General features: G+C 49.6%; 6 protein-coding genes and 1 pseudogene across 6 annotated transcripts in view; 3 read left to right on the plus strand and 4 right to left on the minus strand.

The window, feature by feature from the left end:
* CNH01005 (hypothetical protein) lies at positions 1-1462 on the minus strand. The gene is made up of 2 exons (XM_024658707.1): positions 356-1462; positions 1-289 (listed from the first exon to the last, which is right to left on the minus strand). The coding sequence occupies exons 1-2, from the start codon at positions 919-921 to the stop codon at positions 226-228; spliced, it is 630 nt and encodes a 209-aa protein (XP_024514621.1). The 5' UTR covers positions 922-1462; the 3' UTR covers positions 1-225.
* A 169-nt stretch (positions 1463-1631) lies between these two features.
* CNH01000 lies at positions 1632-3777 on the plus strand (annotated as a pseudogene).
* A 794-nt stretch (positions 3778-4571) lies between these two features.
* On the minus strand, positions 4572-7191 carry CNH00990 (myo-inositol transporter 2, putative). The gene is made up of 9 exons (XM_572293.2): positions 6688-7191; positions 6568-6636; positions 6299-6516; positions 6083-6247; positions 5944-6029; positions 5410-5894; positions 5317-5353; positions 4933-5265; positions 4572-4879 (listed from the first exon to the last, which is right to left on the minus strand). The coding sequence occupies exons 1-9, from the start codon at positions 6820-6822 to the stop codon at positions 4635-4637; spliced, it is 1773 nt and encodes a 590-aa protein (XP_572293.1). The 5' UTR covers positions 6823-7191; the 3' UTR covers positions 4572-4634.
* Positions 7192-8393: 1202 nt separating this feature from the next.
* Positions 8394-10563, minus strand: CNH00980 (expressed protein). Its single transcript, XM_024657647.1, has 7 exons — positions 10365-10563; positions 9965-10309; positions 9633-9906; positions 9509-9581; positions 9436-9453; positions 8672-9388; positions 8394-8615 (listed from the first exon to the last, which is right to left on the minus strand). The coding sequence occupies exons 2-3, from the start codon at positions 10099-10101 to the stop codon at positions 9657-9659; spliced, it is 387 nt and encodes a 128-aa protein (XP_024513419.1). The 5' UTR covers positions 10102-10309; positions 10365-10563; the 3' UTR covers positions 8394-8615; positions 8672-9388; positions 9436-9453; positions 9509-9581; positions 9633-9656.
* A 650-nt stretch (positions 10564-11213) lies between these two features.
* Positions 11214-14483, plus strand: CNH00970 (transcription factor PacC, putative). Its single transcript, XM_572292.1, has 3 exons — positions 11214-11784; positions 11836-12399; positions 12449-14483. Exons 1-3 carry the CDS (start codon positions 11409-11411, stop codon positions 14260-14262), a joined length of 2754 nt encoding a protein of 917 aa, XP_572292.1. The 5' UTR covers positions 11214-11408; the 3' UTR covers positions 14263-14483.
* A 141-nt stretch (positions 14484-14624) lies between these two features.
* Positions 14625-16199, minus strand: CNH00960 (expressed protein). Its single transcript, XM_572290.1, has 4 exons — positions 15185-16199; positions 15037-15098; positions 14917-14967; positions 14625-14833 (listed from the first exon to the last, which is right to left on the minus strand). Exons 1-4 carry the CDS (start codon positions 16058-16060, stop codon positions 14731-14733), a joined length of 1092 nt encoding a protein of 363 aa, XP_572290.1. The 5' UTR covers positions 16061-16199; the 3' UTR covers positions 14625-14730.
* Positions 16200-16222: 23 nt separating this feature from the next.
* The window catches only part of CNH00950 (hypothetical protein), a 1911-nt gene continuing 464 nt past the window's right edge, over positions 16223-17669 (plus strand). Inside the window, exons 1-2 of the mRNA XM_024657646.1 lie at positions 16223-16449; positions 16500-17669. The exon at positions 16500-17669 is cut by the window's right edge and continues 464 nt beyond it. Coding sequence (XP_024513325.1) covers positions 16433-16449; positions 16500-17669 — 1187 coding nt within the window. The 5' untranslated portion in view covers positions 16223-16432. The remainder of the gene's footprint in view (positions 16450-16499) is intronic.

Consider the following 17669-nt stretch of genomic DNA (forward strand, 5'->3'; position numbering starts at 1 on the left):
GACAATTTAATCACATCTCCACTAATGTTATCCCATGCTACCGACTTATCCAACCGACCCCGTTTCCTCAACTTCACGACATTACGGATGTTTAATGTCACAAATCAGGTATAGCTAGCGGTTACGTGTAGAGTTTCTACGTTTTGCATGGAGGAAGAAAGAAGGAATAAAGCGTATAAAGAATGTCTATGAAAAACTTCCTTACTGCGCCTCTGAACCTTAACCTTAATCCTCCTCATCCTCCGCAGTTGGATCACCCTTCTGGACATTCCAACATAGATGTCCTAACCTGTGGTGCCAGGAAAGAAGAGAGTCAGGTACAGTGATAGTCAGGGGGGAGAAAGATGTGACGCACTGTTTGAGACATCGTCGTTGTGGTAGGGAAAGGAGATTATATAGAGCATCCACGCCTGTTCGGTCAATCCGGGGCTCCAGTGCAGCAGAGCGTCGCGGAAATAAGTCTCCAAGGCGAGGAGATGTCGCTGGAGAGCAAACGCGTCGGCGTGGGAGTGAGACCCAAGTCTCGGCGGAGAGATCTTGTCCGGGCGGGACCCGCGGGGCAGAGGCGATGGTGACAGAGTGGTCGTTGTTGGGCTGTAGATACGCCCTCTTCTGGTCGAAGCGCCATGTGTACTCGCTGTGGCACATAGCCGAGACCGAGAAGAGGTTCCGACCCAGTTGGGGAACGTAGAGTAAGTCTAGCAGTGAAATCTGGGTTCCCCCAGCGTCCATAATCATAGTGACCGAGCCAATTTCTGTTGCAAACGTAGTGGTTCCTTTTTGCGCCGTCATGACCGCAATCGGCTCAGGGAGAACGCGAATATCCGAGAATGCATGCTGACCCTTGAACATGTGTTGCGTGGCCCCACTGTCGACCCCTACTGGGATCGGATGAGGCCTAGTCTGACTGTAGAGAGCCATCGCCTGGTTGTCAGGAAAGGGGAGACGAAGACATGGAATGTGACAGGCATGGATGGGGTTACATGCAGGCCGCTACCTGCTTCAAATGAAGCCGTTGTGATGTTGTGTACCCCTGGGGCAGGTTTGGGCTTCTTTCGGCAGTCCCCAGTATCATGGCCGTACTTTTGGTGATACTGGCAGAAGGCAGACTGGTTGAATTTGTTTCTTCCATTGGCGCGAGTGGGACGGGTGCCAGTAGCAGTAGTGAGTGCCTGCGTGTGGTGACGCCTGTCGTACGAACTCGTCGAGAGTATTCGGGCCTGACCGCATCAAACACTCGGGAGCAAGATTGCGTCCTGACCTTGGTAGATTTCAACTGCTCGTAGCTCGGGGGAAGGAGTTGAGGAGAATGACCGCCTGAAGAGTGTCTGGAATACCTATCCCTCCTTCGATTAGTTCCCTTTAAAGCTCGGTGGGTATTCCGAAGTGCTCCTCAATGTCCCCATCTTCTTCCATCTCGAGCGAAGTAAGCTGTTGAACGAGGAAAGCCTGGCGACCAGCGCGATTAGGAGCGTACAGGCCTTCGTCAGGAGAGTCAAGAGGCAGAAGTTTGGGCGGAACTTCGTGCCTCGTCGGCGGAGGCCGGCCGATGTCCGTCGAGGGACTTGTGTGAGCCTAAAGCCGGAACTCGCTTCAAACATTCCTTCTACTCCTCAAACCAGCCACTGTATGACGCTACTCCCCAACTGGCCGAAGCTGTGGAATCTGGTACACAACTGTACCCTTTCAAGGTCCATTGCGCTTTCGTGAGCCAGAGTACTGTGGATGCCACCGGACCCCTATCAAGAAGATCCTGTTTCTATACCCAGGTTTACATCTACCCATTCTCACCAAAATCGGTTTTATGTTGTCCCATACTTTGTATGCAGCATATCACCTCCGCATTCGAACAATCGAATCTGTGATGGCTATGTACAGTCAAGGGATAATGGCCTCTTTGTTACAGCAGTATACAGCCTTTGCTGCTTTTATTCAAGAGGTATTTCCGGAAGCAGACCCTCGACCTTTTGGTTGGCATTACACCTGGACCAACTGCGCCCAGAGCTAGAAACCTTCATAAGCTTTTAGCTCCTGTTTGTGCAGAGCTCGGTGCAGGAGAGAGACATGGCCTTTGGGTACGAACACCTAAGTACCCACATGGTAAGTCCTATCTATATAACACCTGCATGCATGCTCTAATTTGGGTTTTGGACAGGTCGTCTTATTAGGGTCATCCTGGTTGGTGTGGTGGCCGATCGACCTGCAGCTGTTGATATTGTTGGGTGTGAGCATTACAAGGCCTTCACGGGCTCATGTTTGAAGTATCATTATAACCGCAAAAAAATGGCACCATTCATTCAAGGTCCCCCTCGTGATTCTCAGGCCCACAATGTTGCCTCTGTTAGGGCGTCCGAGGCGGTGGAGGAGGATAGGGAGCAATGGTTCGAAGAACAGTTAAATGGTCTTATGGAACGGGAACGTGCTTCACTTCAGTACGAAAGATATGATCCTAAGCGGGAACGGCGTAAAACCCGTGAAGCAACATGGGGTAATCTTTCGTCTCTTGTCATGATCCCACCATCCTTCGACAAGTTCGACCACACTGTATTCGACCCTATGCATTCCTTATTGGAGGGGGTTTTGGCTCTTTGTTTTTGGGTCATTCTGGTTTTGGGAGGGAAGTGGGGTGAGGCAGATAATGAAATAAAAAATGTTAGAAGCGAGCTTTGGGCTGGAAGAGTTGACGACAGATGCTTGTGACTCCGGCTTCTTGTCCCGCCTTAACCGTGTTCCCTACCCCCAACCGAATTATTCACCGTGGGCTCCCAGAGCATCGAAGTGGCGGTGGTTTCGCTCGAGCCAAGAACCCTTGAGGGACAGAAGCGGAATGACCTGAGGGTAAGAGGCAGGCAAGGCTCGAGAACAGAATAGCCTCCCAGATGATAAGGAGCTTATCCACTACCATTACTTGGTCTCGTCTGTCGCAATTGGGTATGCCGAAGCCGTCGTCCCTCACTTGGACATCAATGATGGCAATGGTTACTCCTTCATTTTTCAGCTCGACGGTCCTACTGGGTACACCCGGGTGCCTCAGCTCGGGGTGGATATTGCACATAGGACTGGAGACGTTGTCATTCTTCCGACTTCGCAACTGGTCCATCTTGCCTCTCCCATCTCGGAACCTCTTGCTAGTGGTGAGCTCCGGTTAGTAGCCGTTGGATATATATGCCGTCATGTTGTGAATGATTCCTAGCAAGCTTTACATGTATTCTCTCTCAATCCCCGGTCAAAGATTGCCTGTTTGTTGTCTCTGGTAGCACGCGCGCGATTCAAAAGGACAAGGTCCTGAACCCTGTCTCAATCCTGAGAGCGTTCCAGCAGGCGAAGGAGATAGAGAGGCGATTGGAAGCTGGAGAGCTGCCAACGGTAGGAAACTCAGGCGACAGATATCGACAAACCGTCTAGAGTTTGGAGGTTGGCATGGGACGAGGTCAAGCAGGAATACTCATTTGAGGAAGATTCCGGAAGGGGAGGTGAGTAGATGACAGCGATGCGCGGTCGGGGACAATAATGCTCTTTTCACATTTTTCCTTATTTCCGGTCTCCATTGAATCCTTTCATTCCCATATTTCGTTCATCACTCAGCTGGACAATAGCCGTCAAGCGTTGTATGTTGTTTGTGTCTTGGGCGTTTTATTATGCGACCGTGCGGCTTTGTTATACTTAAATAGACTTTGTTGTACTGAAATAGAAGATCCTTTTAAATAAAGTGCCGAAATGGTATACCAGCAAACTTCCTGGCAGAGTAATTTCACACATGCATAGTTGAGTAAATACGTGTGAATCAACTCACTTGATGACTTGCTCGGCTCCCGCTCAACCCTACAACACAAAATTTCCAGCACGGCGTAACACATAACGTGGCCCAGCTGAAATCACGCTATCAGAAAATAAAGTGATGAATGGACGATTGATGTAGGAGTAGCGTAGATTAAAAGATGGAGAATGGATGTCTCTGCGGTCATGCAAATACAGGCATAAGGGTAAACTCACTATGTGAAGGAAGACTCGAGATCTCATTCTCTTTGAAGCATGTCACATGCCTCAAACGCTTTCGGTCGAGGGGCAAGCTGTTGTTCCGGAGAGTATATTTGATAGAATTATTGAAAGGAAATGGCGGACTAGTTGTGGTTCATGACTCACAATGCGGATTGAAAGGATGTAGTGATAGTAATCTGGGTGATTGGGTCCACCATCCTAAGCAAGTAAGATGAATAGCCGCTGGAGCTGCAAAGGAAGGGAAAGAAGATGGACAGCACTCCGTTTGAAGAGGAGCTGAGTGTGGATGCTGTCCTATTCAAGGCCCAATGACGGGCACCACGCACAGGTATAAAAGATACCACAGGAGCCTACGAAAGGCACTCTCGTTCTTCCCGATTCCATTTCATCCCTCTCATCAACCAAGATGGCTTCCTCCGCTTCCAAGTCGACATCAGCAATTTGAAGGAGGGCAGAAGTCATCAATGGCAAGGATGAGGCAGAGGTCCTAAGCGATTTCGACCAAATATCCTTTGCCAAGGAGTACATGACATACCATGCCGATTTGTCCAATCGATATCATGGGATACAGTGTGCAATGCATGATATGGTAAGTATTATACTAACAAACAACACGTAAGAACGTAATGTCAAATCTATTGTGGGACCGAGAGCCTCCTGCCACCATTCTTCAACCTCGCCATAAAGTTATCCAACTCTGATCGAGTAACGGCGCTGTCCTTTTGCTTCTGTGCTTGGACATGGGCGGTAACAACTTCCGTCATCTCGGAATCCGCCAGACGACGTTGAGCTTCCCGACGTTCTCGACGCATCTGCCTGGAACGCTTGACTCCCCAATCCTCCTCGAAGAGTAGAGATGTTTCGTCAATGGAAAGTTGTTCTGTCGGCTATTGTCAGCATTGTGACACAGAAAATTTGTGAAGGGAGACTTACTTGTTTCGGGGTAGCAGAAGATGGCAAATATGAAGAACACGACACTAAACCCAAGATAAAGACCGTAGGTACCAGAAGGTGTGAGAGTTTCGAGTTCGGTGAGATATGATACAGATACGACGAGGTTTGCAACCCAGTTGGCAGTAGTGGCAATACCGGAGCCGACGGATCGAACTTCAAGCGCCAAGAATTCAGATTGGTACCAGGCCAAGTGACTGTAGGTAAGACCGAAGCCGGTGGTGAAGAAGACGATACCGCCAATGACGATACCGACGAGCTTTGTGTCGTATGTGTACGATGTATCGAGAAGACCGCCAGTGGGGATACACAGATCTATCGAAATGATCAGCTTGGAGGACAATGTCAGTTACAGGGCTTGCTTACAGTGGAATGCTACAATGTTCCAAACCAAACCAGCAAGCTGTAATGCAGATAAAGTCAGTCACGATACTGCAACTTATCAGATATTTGACTTACCATAATTGGAACGCCAAACATCAACAAGCCCCGCCGACCAACCTTGTCAACCAAGGTCATACCGACGAGAACGAAGAACGCGTTTGTCCCAGCAGGAATGAGACCTCCAAGAGCTGGGTTGGTCAAACCGAGAAGACCGAATAGAGTACCTGCATAATAAAGAAGAGTATTGAAACCGGAAAGCTGGCCAGCCATCTGAATGAGACTAACAGTAACGATGGAACGACGGTAAGAACCCTTGGTAAACAGTGTTTTTGCTCGCTGCCAGTAAGTTGTACCAGATTGGAGGGCAGTGGTAGCCGCAACATATTCCTGAGCGACGCGGAATTTGTAATCGATCATCTCGGGAGTTGCGTTGGGGTATATGCTACTGAAGACATGTCGAGCACGGTCTGTTTGGCCACGGAGGATGAGGATTCGGGGTGACTCCGGGAGGTAGTGGAAGAGGACGAGCTGTACGAGAGATGGAACAGCGCCAAGGGCGACTAAAAAGGAGTCAACTTAAATCTTCTACGGCGAGAGGGGGATATGTACAGAGAAGACGCCAGCCATTCTTCATGTCTTGAACGCCAGCACCTATAGCTTCTGAAACCACCTGACCAAAGGGGATGAAGAAGGCACTACCCCAACATTTAGCTTTGAGCTGCGCAAAGCAGACATAAAAATAACACACTTAACACCGATACATCTACCTCGAACGGCTGTGGGGGCGGTTTCTGTGATAAATAGAGGCGCAATGGCTGCCGCACCACCAACACCGACACCAAGGACGATTCGACCGACAATCATTTGTGGGACAGAATAACTCGCAGCAATGAGTACAGCACCAACAGTGAAGCTGAGACAGAAGTTAATCAAAAGTATTCAAAGTGACTAAGTATAAACTTACAAGAAGTCAGCGATTAAGATTGCAACCTTTCGTCCCAAGCGGTCACCCCAGCCACCGAGAATAGCCGAACCAAAGATAGCACCTATTGTTGTTCCTGCGGTAATGATCTCTTGCTGTGATGAAGAAAGTACGGATCCTCCTAAATCGGTACCAACAAGAGGCAATGCGACGCCAACAACACCTGTATCATAACCAAAGAGGAAACCAGCAATGGCGGACTGTTCATTGATTAGCTTCGCTTTCGCCTTTGACACCTAAGAAGAACTCACAGCAGAGATCAAAAAGCACAAATACGGTGTTACTTTATCTTCTCCTTCAACCTTTACTAAATTTTCATCCTTCAGTTCTGTTAGCTCTGAGGTTGCGAAGTAAGTCTAGATATCACTCACTATCAGATGACCTCCGAACCCAGAGGGCTTGATAGGCGGAACCCCAGTATCTTCGATGGTCTCAATCTCATTCGCATTCTCGACAAACTTTGATAAACCTGTATCTTTGTCAAGTTGGGAAGGTGTGCTGCTCATGGCGAAAATGTGATGTTGTTGAGGGTAGGGCACTGGGTATGTTTACTAAGGAGGGGGAGCTGGACAAGGCGGGTCAAGAAGATACTATAACGCTGTCGGCTGCTGAAAGAGACCATCTCCCATGTTATATAATCAGCCATATTGAGAGACACCGGCAAGACCATCCGAACTGGGACAGTCGCTCTGGTTGGAAGACATGACGATGACGCTTCTTTTTCGCGAACGACAACCGAACGACGAATAACGGCCAACACTGACAAACAGTTATCGCAAGAAGGCGCTAAGACTATATTTGCCCCCTTTGCCTCCGCCCCGGGTCCCCAATCCGTCCCCACGCCCGATGCGGGGGTGGTGTGATGTTCCCTGAACTCGGTCCGATTGCTACTGACAGTTCCAAGTTACGTATCTCAACAAGCTGCTACGGCAACTACATTCTCGGCTTCCTTCCGGCACACCCCGTAAACAGGAAAACTTGAAATGATCCTATTGGTTCATCTTTTTGTGACGTCGATATTTGATTGTTCCGCATTTTCTTTAAGGGACTGCGGTTACAAAAAATTACGTATTGCGCTTAATGTTCCTGGGGTCGTAATCCACGAGCTGTGGTGGCCCGCCCTTCTTTTGGTATGTGGCGAATGGTAGCGCGAACGTGTAATGAGCAGAAGGAGAAGGGATATGTAGCTGACGTGATGGGGGCTCGGAGCTCAAACATGACAACAAGAAGGAGATTTGGTGAACATTGATAATACTACCACATACAGAAGGAAAGTTGACATATCACTATGATTCGATCACGCACCCAACGCCCGACATTGCTGTTCTCATCTATACCTACGATTATGTTAAGAAGGTATCACAAAGGTGGCGATGACTGACGAAGTGGCTTCTGGCGTGACAACTGCCGCAAAAAAAGGCACCCGTTATTATATTGGTGCGTCTTCAATATGCGATATCGGACAATTGAACTGCCGCTAACCGTACCATCGTCATTGCGGCTCATGCTATTTTCGTTTCCATTCAAGCCTATTTTGATAACTAGAAGCCGATCCGAGGAATCGGAAATGGTGAGATAGTGGCTACAGCGATGGCCGCCGCGCAACCTGGAAGAAAGGGGACAAGTCATACCCGTCTCATTCATAAAACGGCGGATGCCAATTCCTGGGTATGCATGGGGCGGTGGATCGGCTCGGGAGAACGAGCACGACCATTGCCGCTTGAAGAGGAAAGTCGAGCCGATGAGGTCGAAGGACTCCGGCGGAGGTCGTTGAAAAACCTGTAACCGGCTGTTCAAATCAAAATAAGTAGGTGTGGCGTTGTCAACAAACTCAAAGTATGGAGAAAGCGAAACTTACGATCTTCCTCCTCAAGATCGCTGATTGTGATATCGGACTGGGTCACCGAAGGCGATCGGTCGGAGGGCGCTATATGGGAAAGATTATCGATCGACAGCTCCCTCTTCACTATTACGGCTAGCTTCGACCTCCATCTTCGGGCGCCCGCGTCTATCAAGGTATTCCGGTCTGTCGCTGTCATCATCTCCGCTATCGTCATCACTGTTGAAGGGTGTATATTAATGCATAAAGAAAGAAAGAAATTATTATAGAATCTAAAAGAAAATCTACCGCGCAACTCCCACGCCACAAACGATGTTTCTCGGAATTCGTATCCCAGGCCCCCATCTTCTCCCTCATCCAACATTTTGGTGTGGTGGGAAATTTTAGAAAGTGGGGTATGTACCCATTTCTTCCCTTCTTGACTCTCCAATTGAATGGTTTCGTTTTCACATCATCAAACTGAATGTGGATATGACAGTTAATGAACAAAACCCCATTACTTTATTGTCGCTTACCAGTCGATGCAGAAGGGCTTGTGGTTCATTGGGATGCCCCAACGGTTGTCTTTGAAACGGTCAAACAGATCGCTAAAGGCAAAGTCGACACGTTCCGTTGGCTCGACAAGCTCGAAATCCATCCCTGGAATTGGGTTCACCGAAGAAATCTTCTTATGGGGCACAGAGGTTTTCCCACCCCTTCTTCACTTTCTCCCGTCCAAAGGTAAAAGAGAACGGAAGATAAGTTAGTGATGGGTTAAGTGATTGAAAAGCTCGCTCATCACGGATCCTCCAGTAAAAGACGACCTTAATGGGTCCCTTACTGCCATTACCGCTTTTCTCCCCGCACTTGCCCCCCTTTTGCAGGCCAGAGAAAGGATGTTGCGTAGAGCCCTTCTTCCTGTTGCCGAAATTCCATATTTCCCTTGGATCACCCGTCCTATCATGCCCCTTTGCATGATCTGAACTTCTTCTAGCATTAATCAGTTCATATGGCCTGAATCCCGTGCTTCATCTTTCATAACAGAGAGATACTGGGATATGTCGGGCTCCAAGGGCAATAAACATTGTATACCCCCAAAATCTTGTGGGCGAAAAAAACGATGCGATTAGGGCCGTGCCTGCGGGATTAGGTCTCTCCGGCAGGTAACGTACAGGGATCATGTTGTGCAGATGGATCCCCAGTCGGCTAAAGTTGCTTTGGCAAGGGGGACGAAAAGGAACCAAAAGATGCGCCTGCCAAGAGTTGTAATATCCATCCCCTCACTCATCTTTAGACTCACATATGCACTTCATTTGACCTGTTACAAATCATGTCAGCATTTCCGAAGTTTTTGAGAGGTTATCGAAGCTAACCGAAGCAGCGACTGGGTCGCGGACATCCAGTCAGTCTCAGACCCCGAATAAATTGTTATCTGTAGAGGAAAACCTAGCACTCCATAGGCAAAAACTCAAATGCAGTGGTTCATGACGAACATACCTCCATGCTGTTGGATAGCATCGATTAATACCCACTGGATATTCGTTCCCATTCGATTATTGGGTAACAGCTTATAAGAATAAGATAGCCGGACCACACGTCTCGGATCCCGCAGAATTGAAATCCCCAAGCAGAAAGCTTGTCGTGCCCATCGCAGCTCCACTGTCCATTCGAGCCCCTGCTGATGATAGGGAAGCGAGAGATAATTTTTTTACCGAAATTATTTCGCTCGTCGTGCGGATATAGAGATTGGAGAGATGAGCAGATTCGTCTTCTTTGGTTATGTAGTTGCTAATCAATAATTGTGGTTTTGGGCAAACGAGCACACTTACTGCCCTACAATAAAACCTTGTTTGGCTTCCAATGCACCTCTTATATACCTACAGCCGCTATGGGAAGACCCCAGCGCAATGGTTGCTTTGCGAAGATCCTCGTTGGTTGAGAGCTTGCCGGGGATCATACTGATCATTGTTCTCCCAAGGTCATATGAAACACACCAACGTCGCAGGGAATGTCAACAGTTGCCTAGGCTATGGCTTTAGTTTTAGTTACTGAACTCACCCAAAGCGCCAGGGCATCCCTTCCCCAGCAATAATGTCGTTGATTCTTTGGACGTTCTGATTACCTCTAATCAACACATGCTCCTAACAGCTCCAGCAAGGCTTGATCACCCGGAGCTGGGAAAAGACAATAATTTAGTTTCACAATGACTGGCTAAGAAGAAAGACGTACGGAGCGGTTGGTAAGGTCGTCTCCTTCCGCGGTCATGGTCGAGGATGTCATCGTCGCGGATATTGTCGTCGCTGTCGTCAGAAGAGGGCATCAAAGAGGTGAGAGAACGTCTGAGTTAGAGAAGGATGGTACAGAAAGTTGGATGAACAAGAAGCTAAGGTGACAAAACATCTGTAATCTATGAAAGGGTCAGTGGATGTGGATGAGTTGGAGATGAGTGCTGAAAGTAATGTTAATGGGGTGTTGCGCTGTGGTGATGCAGATTGGGTGCATTGGCTTGACGGATAGCATGATGACCCTTTTCAGTGCAGTGATCCGAGCGCACTATTTTTCGACGAAATTTGGACACGGCCTCTTTCGTCGAAAAATAGAAAATGCGGAATGCGATCCGCCGATCGTTGCGGTAGATGATTGTTGATAAATAATAAGATTGATAAATGTAAGTCACATCGTTCAATATTTTCGCGCTTCGTTCGTTGCATTTTCATGTTTTTTACAAATCGGACAGCCGCCGCGCCGTAGTATAGTTGAGCTTTGATAAAACATGTTACTAACTGCTATGCTTGTTGTTGTCCGACCGGGCCTCCCAAGCAGGCAGATTCCTTCGTTCCTTCTTCCATTCTTCCATTTCGTCATCGCAACCATCGCAAATGAGCGCATGCCTAACAACAGCCAAGACAATATAAAAGGCACGCGGGGAAAACAACACATAGGAGCTTCACTCGCCTACGGGAACCAGGCACGTGCGAGATTTGCCAAGTTCTTGGCTCTTGGCACTGCCCCTTGCTCTTGGCCTTCGTCGTTTCCTTATACTGTCTTTCCTCCACCCATCGCATATCCTCGCACCACATTCACATCTCCATTTCTCTTTTGCCTTTATCCCCAACGACATCTCATTCAGCTTCCGACACTCGCCAAACGCAACGCCAGCGACACCACAGCCACGAGCGAGGCACTTGACAAAGAAAGTTTTACTTCGACAGCTTTTGCATTATTGCACTTTTTCCCACAATCGACTCATAGAAGTGAAACAACAAGGCCAAAATGGCTTACCCAACTCTCCCGCCAAATCTCCTCAGTACTCCCAACACCTATTCTGACTCCGTTTCTCCCACCGATCCCGAGCCAATCACCCCTGAACTCGTCTCACGCGAGCCAGAAAAACCGGCTCAGAAGGCGGCGAAAACAGCGATGAACAACACCAGTACTGCTTCCAAACCCAGTGAAAGCAAGGGCGAGACATTACCGTGCAAGTGGACGGGATGTTCGCATATATCAGATTCTCCAGATGAGCTGTACGACCATTTATGTACGGTCCATGTAGGGAGAAAAAGTACAAATAATTTGTGTTTAACTTGTGGATGGGAAAATTGTGGTACCAAGTGTGTGAAGCGTGATCATATCACTAGTCATCTTCGAGGTAAGTTTCAAAACGACTTATAGAACGTTCCAAATGTTAAGGTATAACTAGTGCACACTCCGTTAAAGCCACACCCATGTGCTGTCTGCGGAAAGACTTTCAAGCGTCCTCAGGACTTGAAGAAGCATGAAAGGATCCACACTGCAGAGCATCACCAACTTCACAAACTCTCTAAAGCACCTACAACGGCCGACCCGGAGTTCAACTCTCGGGTCTCCCTCTCTTCCGCCACCCGGATTGATCGTCCCCGTTCTCCGCTTTCTACCTCGCTTTCACCTACTAGTACTTCATCCCACAGCCTTCACTCTTCGTCCTCACCCTTCGACCACCTCCTCGCAACCGGGTTCCATACTGACAAGTCCGTTTCACCCACACCGAGCGCGTTGGCGTTGTTGCACAAGAAGCAGCATGAAGAGTTGGCGGCGTACCAGCAAAAGGAAATGCTGGTGCTCCAGCAGTTGGCATTTAACCAGCAGCAAAGCCAAGCATATGCTGCCAGGCTTGCTGCTGAACCTTTTGGTACTGGCGCCGGTGCCAAGCGAGGGCAGGCAGATGCTTTCCATGACTTGTTGTCGGATGTGAAGAAGCGCAAAGTTGAGCCTGTTTATGACCAAGGTAAGTCGTATAGTTGGACCGCACACGAATAAAGCTAAGTCAATCAAAGACATGATTCATCGTCTCAACGCCCTTGTCCCCCCATCTCTTCCAACAAGTTTCCCCACCCTTCCGTCTTTGGGAGGATATAACCAATATCAAACCTTCCCATCTTTCAATGGCTATCCTAGCCTTCCATCCCTCCACACCAGCATCTATCCTACCACCGCTCCTCAGGCCCAGTACTCAAATCAGAGCCCTTTACCTATACCTGAAATCAAGACCGAGGCTGATCTGGCCATGTTCAACGAGTTTATGATCTCTTTGGGCCGGGATGCTGCTGCCAACAAAGCTGGTCCGCACCCCATGACGCAGAGTGCTTCAGGCAGCGGCGCATCCAACGGGTACTCTGCCAGTAACAGCGGTACTCCACTCTCTGAGACGAGTGGCGGTGTGGAAGACCTGTTCAATGCCGAAGAACTCGCTTCATTAGGTTTGGCAGGTATGCCTGGTATCTCAATCCACTCTGGCGGCTCGCACAACAGCAACGACGAAAGCACACACAGCCTTTCCGATGCTTCGCCTCCAGCCGTTTCCTTTGGTGGACTGTACCCTTCACTTGACGCGATGCGTAACCGTACCAACAGCGCGCCGGATGTTTCGGCATTGTCTGGCGCTGCCAGGAGACCCATCGCGGGGTTACCTCGGACTAGCATGGGTAATGCCCACAACACTTCGACCAACCAATCGACGAAGCCGAGTTATCTGTCTGGGATGTTTGGTCACAGTTCTAGCCAACAGTACGATGGGACTACGCACAACTATCTCCATGGCTTGTCAAACGAGCATCACAATGATTATTCTCACTCGGCGAACAATGGCGCTACCAACGCGTATGCCTCGTTTGACTCACTCGCGAGGAATAAGCAGTCCTTCCCTGCTGCCACTCTTGCGCCAAAAATGTTCCATAACAAGGTATACAGGGATGTGGCGCCGTTGGGTACTGCCGTGTCTAAGCGAGCGAGGGAAAGTGCCGAGCGGACGAACGTGGAGGACTCGGATCGTGAAGAGCTGTATGCGGATCAAGAGTCCAATCATGGGTATGCCGTCTCCAACGAGCGTGCACGAGAAGAGAGAACGCCCAAGATTCCTGTGCGATCACTCATCGCTTCAATTCGTACCCTCTCTCCATCTACTGCGGCCGATGGGGAAGACGACCTCAAGCTTCCTGCGATTTCACCATCACATGTCGAGCCCGGTACAGATTTGCCGCCTCTTTACTCTATCCAGCGTGGGGGGCACAGTTCAGGACAGTATCGACGTGCGTCATCACTCTCGTCCAACTCGACTAGTACTTCTGGCTCGTCCAGCTTTAACAGCTCGCTCGCCCCGTCGAATGTTGCCTCTGGCACGACGACACCAAGAGGCTCGACGCCTCCCAGGGGTGTACCCACCAAGAGGCATACAGAGGATGAGATTGTCCGTGGGGTCAAGCGACTGGAGTTGGGTCCCGCTGAGCCTCTGCGGTCAACGACGCCCGAGTTGCCCGATTCTGGCACGACTGAACAGGCGCTCGAGAGGGATCAGAAGCCCGACATTTCCGCTCTTTCCTTATCGTCCTCTCCTACTCCACCTTCTAATAACCCACCGCCGTCCGTCTCGACAGCCAATGAAGAAGGAAAGGACATGACGATAGAAGAGATGAGAAGAAGGCACGCGGCGTTGATCAAGAGTTGGCTTGTAGCTGTCAATTTGCAGTGGAGGAGGAAGAAGATGGAGGAGATGCAGAGGCAGCAGCGGGAAGAGATGGAGGAGCTTGAAGAAGGAGGGGAGGCGATGAATGTGGATGAGAGGGAGAGGGAGAGGGTTGAGGTGGTTGCTTAAGGGGTGGCCAATTCTTGCTCGATGTGTCTGCGTTTTATGTTCATGGGATGAGAGGGTATTGTCATGGACAAGGTTGAATTTCTTCGTTTTTTTTTCCTTTCTTTTTTCTTTAGACTGCAATTTGATCGAGTGGGATTTTCGTTTTCAGTCTCGCTTAATAGGTGTGCGATATGTTTTTGTTGAATAATCGAAAAAAATTAGTTTGAAATTCTGGTAAAAGGAAAAAAAAAGTCGAGCAGTGCTTGATATATATACTCCCCTTTCTTTGTACTTTTAAATGATCGATGATGTTGTTCTGCGTAGAATTAAAAAGAAAAATGCAAGTGATCGTACTCCGTGCCCATCCTTCAATGACATACATCTATTCTATATAGTAGCACAACACAACTAAACGGAGGGCGATAACGAGGTGGAGGCCGTCCGCCTTGTCTCGCAATACAACAAGAAGAAGAAAACGAATCTATACATTTATCGGCTCGAGCCCCAGAACAGCTCCATATCCTTGACGCTTTCCTCCCAATAATCTACAACCTCCTTATCTATTTCGTCTTTCCACATTTTCGCATGTAGCCTGAATTAATTTTACGTCATCAGTTAACAGAAAACACGGGTAACCACAAACAGCAAGGGAATTGCGGGAAAGAGGGTTCTTACGCGTAGTAACCACGGGCGAGATCTTCTTTCTGGGGAAAATGAGAGACAGACCTGACAGAACAAGGAGGGGGGGTGTTGGTGAGCTAATGATTTCATGAATATGGATATCACAGGACTTACAAAGGATCAAGTTCTTCCCATGGGTGTGCGCCTTCCCAGTCAAAGTAATGATTCAGTAGCGCCTTGTTTGTCATTTCTATCAGCCCCCTACATCCTCGTCTGATGATATATCGAGAACAAAAGACGAAAAGACAAAAAAAAACCTCACCTGTTCCATGTAAAACGGCTTATAACCCCTCACTTTTCTGAGCTCGCCAAACCTCTTTTCATCGGGGGTTATCATCATAAACCCCGCATTCAAATAATCTTTGACCTCTCCTTCTTCCGGTCTTGTTCTCTTATCATTCTCCACCATATTCAGCTTATTTCTCTCGCCTACTCCTGCTACACCCCCTGTTTTCACAGTCGGGAGGTTGGTTTCCCATAACGGGGCGAGTGATTGGAGAAGGAGAATATCATTGTCGAGGTAGAGCAGGCGGGAGTAATCCGTAAGGTTGAATATATGCAGTTTGGTATACTGATCTTTCCAATGATGATTATCTCCCATTCCTTCAGGGATCGGGAACCCGTCCACCAGCAACTCTACTCTCTTTACCTCTGCACCTTGGTGCTCCAGTTGGGTTTCGACCTCCGCGGGGATTTGGGGGGTGGTGAGGACGACAAGAGGGCGTAAAGGGTCAGAAGTATGGGGATGGTGGTGGAGTTGGTAGAGGAGTAAGCGGGTGGAGAGGAAATACCATGGATCGGTAATAGATGAAAGGAAAGTCACGTAGGCTTCCGGTTTGTCGCTCATTATCCCTTCTCCTTCTCCCCTTACCCCCTCTTTTTCCTGTGTGTAGACAAAGGATCCGGACCCGAGCGCGAATCCTCCTGCATCACCTGGCGATAACACCGCCCTTTCCCAGAGAAAGGCGCCAAGCCAGACCAAGTATACCAGTACCCCTACCCCGACTACCAGCTTTAACACCGTCCTGGGCACCCTGGTGCGCTGGCGCTTTGAAGGAGAAGACGGCAGCGAAAGAGGGAGGAGAGGGGTGGGAGAGGAGATGGTGGGTTTAGTTTGAGCTCTGGGCTTGGTGCTCATCGTCGGCTGTATATCGTCTGCTGTTGTCTGCTGCTACGATGTCTACGCGGCCCAGCTCTTTATGGGTGGATATCACAAGTACGGCAATGATGCGAAACACACTAATTTCCAGAGCACGGAAGGCAACTCTTTATCCGCCATACGATATCCGGGGCCCGTCTCCGAGGAGTACGAGTTGTATACGTGGTTTGGATTTCTCATCAGGAAGCCGCCGGCGGGCTCTGGGAAAGGCTGAATACGTAAGCAGACAACGCTGGCAGATCCGCTTCAGCTGTGCCTGTCTTTTGCTCCCGCCGGAATAACCTCCACCTCGCGTCGCGTGGCCAATCTCGTCTTCGTTCCACTTCCCATCGCATATCACTCGCTGCCACAATGCTCGTCCCGTCGCAGTAAGCGTCCCATCTCCGCAGCATACCACTCCGCTGACCCCGCCCGAAAGCCTCCGCGACCACCTCCTCCACTCCCTCTCCCCGCTCCCAAACACCCAGCCTCTAGGCCTCACCGTCCTCGCTTCCCAGCCTAAACGCACACGCGAGCTCTTCCCACACGCTGTCCACCCACCAAAATGCACACAGCAAGAATGGTTGGTCGTTTTCGACTCGGAGATGGAGACGGACAAGGTCAGTATCAAAGACGCGGGAGACGGCAAGAGCGCGAAGCATCCTCGGGTCCTCATCGCCGCCATATCCGCCCACCTCTACACCTTTTCCCCCTCCGTCCCTTCCGTCCTCTACATATCCAAAGTCGACTCCTCGGGCTATTCTTCATCCGCCACCCCTCTCCCGCTGACACGCCACTTGATCCGCTCCTTCATCCTCTTCTTCCTCGCCCACTGCCCTGCTCTGCGAGTCCAGCTTTTTGCAAGAGCACAGAGACAGTACTTGTTTGCAAACTCGGCGGATTGGAAGGGAAAGAAAGTCCTGGGCGGAGCGGGACTGTGCAAGTGGTGGAAGGGGGTCTATGAGGACGTGGTTAGTTCGTGGGCATCTTCGTCTCCCAGCCCTGGTCCGGCTGGATCTACTGGATTGAAATTAAAAGTAGAGAAACAGGCCATGAAATTACGGTTCATCTTACCTGGGTATGATGAGCAAGAAGCCAAAGCACTCCTTGGAGCTGGGAGACCTTTACCAGAAGGCGTGGAATGGACGTACACACCACCGTTCACATCGCCTCTCATCCCATCGGCTTCCGGCTCTGGCTCCGGCTCCGATCCCAAAATATCGCTCGCAACGCTCATACCGTCCTTACCAGATGACCCCAAAACCCGTTTTCTCCAAGAACTCGTCTCTGAACATCCCCGTCCGCCCACCTCTTCAGCGACTGCCAAAGACGAGCAAGGCGGACAGGAAATATCAAATGATGGGTCAGGGCCGGGAACAGGACGAGGTGGAAGAGAAGGAGGAAAAGAAGGCAAGACAAGGAAATTGCACGAAGCAGAGGAAGACGCTGCTCAACGAAAGTTTGCGGAAAACATCTTGCATTCCGTTGGGATCGCCGAGTTTTGGGAAAGGATGGGGTTCAGGCAGGAATGTGCGAGCGGGGATGTGACGGGGTTCTTCACGCTCGAATCTGTAACAGAGGTAGAGAGTAAACGGAAAAGCGAAGAATC

The sequence above is a fragment of the Cryptococcus neoformans genome, assembly GCF_000091045.1.
Source record: "Cryptococcus neoformans var. neoformans JEC21 chromosome 8 sequence".
Taxonomy (NCBI): domain Eukaryota; kingdom Fungi; phylum Basidiomycota; class Tremellomycetes; order Tremellales; family Cryptococcaceae; genus Cryptococcus; species Cryptococcus deneoformans.